Source organism: Perca fluviatilis, chromosome 8, assembly GCF_010015445.1.
Source record: "Perca fluviatilis chromosome 8, GENO_Pfluv_1.0, whole genome shotgun sequence".
NCBI classification, from domain to species: Eukaryota; Metazoa; Chordata; class Actinopteri; order Perciformes; family Percidae; genus Perca; species Perca fluviatilis.
The window spans coordinates 15,182,595-15,192,908 of NC_053119.1; the positions used below are offsets into that span (position 1 = coordinate 15,182,595).

Sequence of the window (10,314 nt, forward strand, 5' to 3'; positions counted from 1 at the left end):
CATTCAATGTTAAGTGTTATGTAATTCAAAAATTACTTTTATTTAATGGAAAGTGGTTAGTGAAATGGTTCCACAATTGTTAGAGTGTTCTAATATTATGAAAATATGTTTTACAATGAATATGATTATCAATAAATTGTTTGATTATTGGAGTTTTAGTGAGGTTTTGTTTAACTACAAACTAATGCACTTCTCATTATGAAGCCAATTATTGGCCATTTTACACTGCAAGAGAACTTATCACTTTTTATAATATTGTGAAGTGATTGGAGGAAAATGTAAGTCCTTTGTACACAAAACTATCGAAGGCTTTCATTATCAATGCTTTAAGTGTTCATTGTCCATGTTATGCCTCCCAGTCATCATCGTCTGTTGTCGCATGTGGCACAGGAAGTGGTGGGATGACATCTGATATCCTGGCAAATGCACCGCTGGTACCAGCGGGAGGATCACCCGACTCCCCCCCCGCTGGACCCTTACCAGATATGCCTACAACAAGGGAACAGGACACATCATTTTCTGTATGCAGTTGCAACCACCTGCTTCCGTATTTTCAATCTCATCTGACAAAAGGTTTTCCTCACCTTTCCTTCGCATGGCAAGTTTATTGAAGAGATCAGACATAAAGTCTCCACCAGTAGACGCTGCTCCCACTGCTGTGAGACAAACGACAGTTACTAAATAATCATACAATCTGTATTTTTATTTAATTAGTAATGGGAGCAGTGAAACGGTTTCACTCATTCCCAGTGCTGCGCTTCGAAATGGAGCACACAATTACAACAAGACTTGTTATCTAGTAAGTCAGGATAAGCAGCTCTCCAAATATGAAATGTTAGGTTGTGACCTGGCCAGCCAACCAGAAATGAAGGCAAAGATATGCCGACTGATATTAGGTCAGACAATTTAAAATATAATTAACCAAGTCAACCTTTTAATGAGAATGGTGTTTATAAAGCGAAGGTAACAAAGCCATGGACTGTGATGACAACCATATGAGATATATACACAAACCCTGACATGCAGTGTGATGCACTGTATAAACTCATGGGTGAATGCTAACTAGGGACTGGTGACGCTGAGCTTTGATTGCGTGACTTTCTCATCATTTTTAAAGCTGCATTGTGTAACAGTTTATAAAACACGAGGAGAACTGCATCCCCACTCAAACAATCTGGCACCTTGCTCTTGCTCCTTCTGTTTCTTCTTCTCCATCTTGCGTTTTTTAACGTTGCGTAACTTTGCTTTGCCGATGCCTCCGGCGTTGCGGATGGACTCCAGGAGGCTGGCACGGCCGTCTGACGGCTCAACCACCTTGTTGGGAGTACCAGACACAGGACCTGCAGACAGAGGAGACAGTCAGCGGTGGCAGGGCAATTTGGGTTTAAGCCCATTAATGTCAATCTTCAAGGTAGGAGCAGGTTTTCACCACTTTAATACACTGTCAAGCTCGATCATATTCCTCCAGTCTATAGTGTGTAGACAGTACTAGATTTGAGTTGCACACATGCCACAAACCTGAACTTGGCAACCGAGAGACTTCTGTGGGGCTGTCAACAGGAGGAGGTGGTGGAGGAGGGGGAGGAGGGGGAGCTCCTGCAGGAATGGTGGGAGTGAGGGCAGGCTCAGGAGGAGGAGGAGGAGGTGGTGGTGGAGGAGGTGAAATGTTAGGTTGGAGCGGAGATCCTGAAAGAGAAAGAGATGAAAAGTCTACAAACAGCTTCCAACACACCACAATGAGATTGTGAGGTGTGTGTGTGTGTGTGTGTGTACCATGTGCGTTGCTCTCCTCAGAGAAGGACGGCAGATCAGGGATGTTGTGTGTGGGTCCTGACGGGGCGAAGCCGGGCCCGAGGTCTGCACTGTAGGACAGGTCATCTGCGATGCCTGGCAGGTCAGGCAGGAAAGATGGCACATCTATCTCCGGTACCTGACCCAGGTCTGGCACATAGAAATAAGACTCTGCCGTCTGTTAGAGAGAAAACATTAGAGACAACCAATCATATAAAATAGTCAAATTAACAATGTTTTTTGGTTGGAAAACGGTGTTTGAGGTACCTGTCTGTCTAGTTGCTCTCTCTTCGTGATGGACAATGGTGCGTCAAACGGCTTCTCTTCTTTTTCGGTCTCTAGTGTTGTGTGTGTTTTTGTCACTGCTCCCGCCAGAGGATCAAGGAACACGTACTTCTTATATCTTTAAAAGCACACAAATCCAAAGATATTAAGAAAAGACTGAAATCCTAATCACAGCTATCCTCTGTGTCTATTTGTGTGTGGACTCACAGGTTCTCTGTAGTATTAAAGAGCAACAGGGAGCTGACAGATGAGATGTTGCGTGGCAGACTGCCCAGCCCCTCCTCTGTCTCATCCTCAGATTTCTTCTTCTTGCTCACACACACTGGGAAATACATTAACTTCTCCTGAAAGAAAGACATACAGACATAGAGTGAGAGGCAGATCTGTTAAATGTCAACTAAATCTTGAATAACGCAATTCACAAATGTCACCAAAGCGCTCCTGCACGCAGATACACAGGCGCGCACACACTACTACAATACCAAATTATATGGCTGGGGACATTGCTTCTGAGGGATATTGAATAATGCATTTCTGCACCAGAGAAAACTGCCAGCAGTGTTTTCATTTCTCCCTGTTCACCCTTTCTGACAAATACACACACAAAAAAACAACACATTTGCAAGACCAAGCAGACGCAGCAGAAAATATGCCGGTTTTCGTACATTTTCCTAAGATGGTAATGGACAAACTGTGGTGTTCACTATAAGTAATGCAGGAGCCTGTGCTGAGCCACACACACACACACACACACACACACACACACACACACACACACACACACACACACACACACACACACACACACACACACACACACACACACACACACACACACACACAACTTTTCATTAAGTAGTTGTCAGTTGGTTATTTAAATCGTAGGTGTGAAAGATTGAGACTGAAATGGGTGAAAGCTTATCAGTGCTGGTGGAGTGATGAATGACTTTTAATATGGATGCTGCTAATCCTGAGAAAACAGCTGTTCATGTAAGAAAATGATTAGTTAGAATAACAACAATATAGTAGAACATTTGGCATGCAGATAGGGACACAAACATGTGAAGCATACTTTATAACAGGCTTGTGTTATATTTTTTCCACAAAAAAATGTTTATCCAGACCAGGCCAAATAATTATTTGAAATACCAGTTTTAGTTTTTGTCAATCTGGAGGTCCGATGGGGAGGATTTACCAGTTTTTTTTTTAAGCCAGGCAGGTATTTATTTACATTCATATGTTTTAAAAAAAATATTCAGACATTATCAGATCAGAAGAACCTGGCCCGTTGATAATTATTATGGTGCAACCAAAACCTGTCTCTCAAAGCATGTGTGTGAATTCTGTGCAGTTTAGGGTAAAATTTGGTTGAAAAAGATTTTTTTTTTTTTTTTTTTTTTTTTTAAAGAGCCATCAATCTTTCTCCACTAATCCAAGTTTGGGTCTAGGCTAAGCAAAACAGCCTAGATGTCCTTCCCTGCCTCCCTGAAGGATCCTGAGGTGGTTCCATATCAGACAGGATATATAATACCTCCTCAGGGAGGTGTCCAGGGGACATCAAATTCTCCAATTACTTCAACTGGCTCCTTTCCAAAATGAAGGAGAAGCCCTTCCTATTCTCCTTCTGGATATCTGAGCTTTTAACCTTGCCCCTAAGGGTGAGCCCAGGCAGGCACCCTGCGAGGAGTCATGTAGGCTACCTCTATCAGTAATTTCATTCTTTTGGTCATTACTCAGGATCATAGGTAAGGGTTTGGATGTAGATTCAGTGACAGTGATTCTGGATTCTGGAGGAGCAAAGTGGACTCTGTCCTGGTCATGGGACAGAAGACAGAATGATGGGGTCATGGGAGTTTGCTCCTACAGTATATGGAGGGGTCGAGACTTAAGCTCCAAGTCCTCCTTTCCTCGTATGACCGGGGTGAGAGTTGTGTCATAATAATCAGCAGTAAGATTTTTGATTTGATTTGATTTATTTAATTGTAAGAGAGTGCCTTACACATGATAAAAGGACATCAAATACAATCGAGGATAAAAACACAATAAAGTCCAAGACTTATTTCCATTGTGGTCCTCAACACACATCAGGACAAGACAAGATACTCAATGACATAACATAAAAACATTTTTCTTAAATAAATAAAAATAGCAACTTGCCCTTTAATCTATTCCGCAACCCTCTCTAGTAACCAGACCTTGATGCTCTTTTTAAAAGAGTTCAGGCTGGAAATGACTTGAATATGACGATCTAACTTGTTCCACTGAACTGCCCCCATATAGGCAAATGTTCCTTTCCCTAACACTGTCTTAAATGTATAAGGACACAGGTCGGATATGCTGCCACGAGTATTAATATTGTGTGTGTCCTTTACCTTAGTGATAAGACACAACAAAAAAATTGGGACACTACCAAATAATATTTTCTGAATCATGGTCAGTCTTAACATAGTAACACGAGACTCCACAGGGAGCCAGTTGAGCTCAACAAATTGTGACCTACCTATGTGAGACCTATGGCCCAAATTCAGAATTACTCTTATTAATTTATTCTGTGCTGTTTGCAGCCTCCCTTTGAGTCTATTTGTTAGGCCTTCAAACCAGGAGGTACATGCAAATTCAAAGTGATTTAAAATGAAGGCATTAGCTAAGATGATCATTGTTGACCGTTCTAAAAATTTAGAATTTCTGGCTAAAAACTTTGTGAGCCCCGTGACTTTACTCAAAACCTTGATGGCCATATTCCTGCGATCCAAGTTGTTTTCTAGGATGCAACCCAGGTATTTTACTGACGTTTTTGCACTGATCACAACATTATGCAAATTGACCCTAAATTCCGAGCATCTATTCAATCTGTATTTTGAACCGAACAAGATGGCCTCTGTCTTACGAAAATGTAGTGACAGCATATTGTCAATCAGCCAGTTGTTTACAGAAGATAGCTCTGAGCTCAGGGTACTCTCTAGTGTAGATTGTTGTTTATGAGACATTAAGATAAAAGCTATGTAAATGGAAATTGATAATGCCTCTATTTATCCCTGTTTTGAACCTACAGTTTTAGCAGTGTCAGCTGTATAAAGCGGCCCTAACACTATCAGGCTAGCACACACTTTCTTCTCTTTTACATTAGTTATAGAACTATAGCTTGTGGGCTTCAAAACATCAGTTGTCCAACAATTTGTGAAACCATGGCACTCTTGAAAAGTCCCATTTCTTACTGTTGCATTAATTCCTTGTATAATCAGCATATTAATGTATTTATCTCACCTGCAAGGCCTTCTCATCAAAGGGTCGAAGTTTATTCTGTATCCTGTGTCGGGGGCGGGTTTGTGAGGAGGGGTCTGTAGCCTCAATAAAGATAGATGAGTAATCCCGAAGTCGATCTGGGGCCGGGTACTTAGCACTGGAGAAAACCTATTGACACAGAAAAGAGCTGATATAACTGACAGACACAGGACACATTATTGCTTTCAATGATTTTGTCACCTTTATTGTGACTCTATTGTGTATCATGGGTTCAACAATATAAAGCTGCCTGCCGAAGTGGAGGTGCTGCGTTACCTTGGTGGCCTTCTTACTGCCTTTGATCTTGTCGACACGGGCCTGAGCTAGTCTAATCCGGTCAGTGACGCTCTGCAGCTGGCTGCGGTTCTTCTCTACACTGTCAGACACCCTGGAAGCAACGCACACATACATACATACCAACATGAAAATGGACGTACACACATCCACACACAGAGGAAAACAAGTCTGAGACTGTATTACACACTTCAATATAGAGGAGTGACACCCTATTCCACATTTCCTTATATGCACTCTGCAGGGAGCTGAGTTTCTGGGGCGGGTTCTGGGCTTGCCTTCTGAAAATATCTGTAGAAATGGTCTCCAAGTAGAGTAATGCATCTGCTATCTGATGGACAGCCTCCTCTCTCCTCAAGTCTGGCTGGATGAGAGGCACAGAGTACACCTGGCCCTCCAGGCAGTGCTTCTGGGTCATCCTATAAGAAAAAAGTTTATAAATCAAAAACAAGGCTGATGATAGAGAAACTGGAAGGGAACGTCTGTTCATTTTGATAGTCAAAGGTTCAGTCAACTCTTTCAAAGCGATGCTTGTTGTTGGATCCAACACCATAAAACTGTCATAAAGTTATTTAGAGCCAGTATTGTGAACTAAAGCCTTAGCTCTTTACCAAACAACACTCCCTGGACCTCTTTTTTAATTAAATCTACAACATTTCAGACACATATTTGTTATAATGATACAGAGAAACAAGAATATGACCTTAAAAAATAAAATTCAAATTGTGTTAATAAAAAATCTAAACTGGGGATTAATAAACTTCAATAATACAAAGTTATATATAAGAGACAAAAACACATTATTCTTAAAAGAGTTCACCTTACAGTTAAACAGTTTTGTAAAACTCATCATTGCAAAAATGTGTTTTTATATTTGGAGAAATGTAGATTTGTAGGATATATACTGTGTAAAATGTTAACATGTACTTCCTTTAACTTATTGGTGATACAGAATTGATTTGGTAATAGCCATGCCCTCTGCCAATCAGTATGGTTAAAAATGTTTTCCCAAAAATGTTTTCCTCTAGAAGTAATTTTCCTCCTTTCATATAATGTATTACATGTATTGTTGGATTTAGTTTTCAAAATGTCAATAGCATTGATCATCAAAAAGATTCTATCCTCAGTGGTTCTTGAAATTGCAGATGACTTCTCATTATGGGACAGACCGTTAGGTAAGTTCTAACTTTAATTACAAAATTAAATCACCTGCTTGTTACAGAAAAGGATTTAGCAAAAAGGAATCGTCCATATAACAATCCTCGACCTCATCTGACTCTCACATGACGAGGCTGGAAACGTATGTAGGTTTTGGTTTCAATGTGTAAATTGGCTAAGTTGACCCCTAGCTGTACCGTTATATGGTCACATTAACATCTAAAAGCTAATAAACCCTCACTAAAGCTGTTTACAACAAAGATCTTCTAAATAAATAATCTGTATAGTGTGACGTTAACTTGACAGTCAAAAGAAAGACGCCGCTGTGTCCATGCTAAAGATAGAATCGCCGTGAGCCTTAAACCGAACAACACACATTTAATAATATGTAATACTGAAAAATGTAGTCTTATTAAAATGTTAGTCTCACCTGACCATGGGTGTTGTTTGCTTGGTAACGGTTACCGAGAATAATTCGCTAGGCTATCTTCCATAGACAGTATATAAGAAGCTATCTTCTGATTAGCAAAACAACAACGGTTCTGTACTTCCGCATCTCTGTGCGACACGCACGTGGCACGTGACCACGCCGAAGTTAGTGTTGCCTTCAAGTTCTCTCAGAAAGGTCTGGATGAACTGAGGTATTGGTATTGGTATGCACTGAGTGATAGTAGTCTTAGTAACATTGATATTCCACTTGAAGCTATTTTGTGTGACAACTTAAATTGTAAGAGTCACAAACATCATAGTCAAATAGTTATCATGTATGACAAAATTGTGAACTGTTTAATGAATGTCAGTAAATTATTCATCCAGGACAAAAGGAAGCTTAATATTAGACCTGGATGGAACGAATATGTGTCTGAACTTCATGTGGATGCTAAGGAAGCTTTTTGGAGCTGGGTGTCATCTGGAAAAGCTAGGTATGGCCCAGAGTTTGAACATAAGAAAAAGGCAAATGCCAGGTTTAAATATGCTGTACGGTTTATCAAAAGTAATGAGCAGATGATGAGGGCAAATTCTATGGCCAGAGAGTTTCAGCAGAATAATTTGTATGATTTCTGGAAGGAAGTAAAGGTTATCAATAATAGCAAGATGCCTTTGCCATCCAGTATTGATGGGATCTCTGGGGATGAAAATGTTGCGGAGCTGTGGGGGAAACATTTTAGAGAGATTTTTAACTGTGTTGAGAGTGTTGAATATCATGTTGATGATGTCATTAATAATGATGGCGTGGTTATTAGACGTGATGAAGTATGCCATGCTATTGAGAAATTGAACAAAGCGTGTGGTCTTGACCAAATAACAGCTGAACACCTGAAGTATGCAAGCCATAGAATCTCAGTGTTACTTGCTATATGTTTTTCTGGATTATTAGCGCATGGCATATTACCTGACTCTATGTTACCTGTACTGTTAGTGCCAGTTATTAAGGACAAAACCTGTAAGGTATCTAGCATAGAAAACTACAGGCCAATCGCTCTGGCGAGTGTACTCTCTAAAGTATTAGAACAAATTCTATTTGATAGACTACAAGAATATATAACAACCACTGACAATCAATTTGGTTTTAAAAAGAAACATGGCACAGATTTGTGCATATATGCACTGAAAGAACTTGTTTCCAAGTACAAAAGCCATGGATCAACAATGTTTTTATGTTTCCTTGATGCATCCAAAGCTTTTGACCGTGTTAATCACGGTAAACTGTTTATTAAATTACAAGAGCGAGGGGTCCCCCCGTACCTAATACGTATCTTGCATTATTGGTACTCCCATCAAACAATGCAAGCTAGATGGGGTAAGATTACATCAGATCCTTTCCCAGTTACCAATGGGGTTAGACAAGGTGGAATATTGTCGCCTGTTCTTTTTAATTTGTATATGGATGATCTTTCTAGGACATTAGAAGTGTGTAAAACTGGTTGTATGGTAGGAGATAGGCGTATTAATCATCTGATGTATGCAGATGATTTAATTGTTATGTCTCCTTATAGTGCTGGCCTACAACAACTGCTTAGTGTCTGTTCAAACTACGGACTACAGTATGACATCAAATTCAATGCAAAAAAGAGTGTTGTAATGATTGTCAGAACTAAGGAGGACAGGAAGCTTTCCGTCTTTTTATTTGACAGGGCAAGAGTTAAACGTAGTTACTAAAACAAAATACTTGGGTCACATTATTAGGGATGATTTTTGTGACGATGATGACATACAGCGCCAGTGCTGCAAATTATATGGACAGGCAAATATGTTGGCACGTAAATTTCATATGTGTACTGAAGAAGTTAAAACGTCTCTTTTTAGAGCATACTGTACTTCACTTTATACAGCTCACCTATGGTGCAGCTATAGTAAAGCAAAGATAAATAAGATAAAGGTGGCATACAATGATGCATTTAGAATTTTGTTGAAGTGTCCAAGATGGACCAGTGCTAGTCATTTGTTTGTGACGAGTAATGTTCCCACCTTCCATGCTGTGCTGAGGAATTTTATGTACAAATTTAGGTGCCGATTAACAGAGTCAAAGAATACAATTTGATCTGCCTTAACTAACCCTGTACTTAGTGATACCAGATTTACTTCCAAACTCTGGAAACACTGGCACAAGCATTTGCATATGTTTTAAGTATTGTGTGTCTTTATATGTATGTAGGTACTATGTATGTTTTGTATGTTCCTTCTATGTACTATGTGATAGACAGTATGTCTGTATGTTTTTATGGTGTGTGTATCCTTCTTGTAATATGTTATGTGTACTTTTATATCTGGACCTTGAGTCTGTAAATAAAGTTATATATATTGGCTAACGTTAACTTTAAAAAAATATATTATACAGTCAGATGCTCAATTGTCATTGAATTGTAGAAGTCAACAACTTAGTAACTGCCTGAGGAAGATCGTGCGACATGATCTAAACGATGATCAAATTCAATTTCAAATTATAATTGCTCTTTAAAATTGTAATTTTTTTTTTTTATCTCATTACAGATAGCCTAATACATGTCCTATTTTACTCCATTTAATGTAAAGCCTGAACTGCATCTTAGGTGAAAGGTGCTATAGAAATGTTTATTAATATTTTATTACGATTTTTATTATTAGCGTATCTAGGCTTTATAACTAGCCTATACACATGCTAGCCTATATCAATACAAACATCTACACTTGGTGGCCTATAATACACTACTATACAATAAGTCAGCTATCCCCAGAAAATAAAAAATACACTATTGTCAGATTTGTTTAATTTGCATCTGCAGATATGATGTAGAGTTAGTACCAGGCACAGGAGAGTGGAGTGGCTCAGATGTTGAACCTCCTTGTACCGCCTATAGGGTGTATGCTTGCGCTGTAGTTTTCACATTCATGTGCGTAATGACGCATCCGTCCTCTAGCGCCTCTTCCCCCCGTCTGTCACATCTGGATCTGGCTCCTCTCATCAGCACCACTCAGCGCAGTGGGTGAGAGAAAGAGAGAGAGAGAGAGAGGGAGGGAGGGAGG

At 39.6% G+C, this 10,314-nt stretch overlaps 1 protein-coding gene across 2 annotated transcripts; it reads right to left on the reverse strand.

Annotated features, from left to right (window-relative positions):
* Window positions 1-14: 14 nt before the first annotated feature.
* Window positions 15-7,392, reverse strand: wash1 (WAS protein family homolog 1). Of its 2 annotated transcripts, none has more exons than XM_039808566.1 (11): window positions 7,241-7,392; window positions 5,931-6,071; window positions 5,635-5,746; window positions 5,341-5,487; window positions 2,284-2,420; window positions 2,059-2,194; window positions 1,774-1,969; window positions 1,519-1,686; window positions 1,182-1,340; window positions 585-653; window positions 15-489 (listed from the first exon to the last, which is right to left on the reverse strand). In XM_039808566.1, the coding sequence occupies exons 1-11, from the start codon at window positions 7,246-7,248 to the stop codon at window positions 347-349; spliced, it is 1,416 nt and encodes a 471-aa protein (XP_039664500.1). In that variant the 5' UTR covers window positions 7,249-7,392; the 3' UTR covers window positions 15-346. The 2 variants fall into 2 exon arrangements, with proteins under 2 accessions (XP_039664500.1, XP_039664499.1); XM_039808565.1 differs by having other exon boundaries at window positions 585-656.
* Between the last annotated feature and the right edge of the window lie 2,922 nt (window positions 7,393-10,314).

Excerpts from the sequence above, each read along its gene's own strand:
- wash1 (XM_039808565.1), bottom strand. Across the intron at positions 1,970-2,058 it reads GAGAGCAACTAGACAGACAG|ACGGCAGAGTCTTATTTCTA; the intron begins GTACCTCAAACA and ends TCTCTCTAACAG. Across the intron at positions 1,341-1,518 it reads CTCTCGGTTGCCAAGTTCAG|GTCCTGTGTCTGGTACTCCC; the intron begins GTTTGTGGCATG and ends CTCTGTCTGCAG.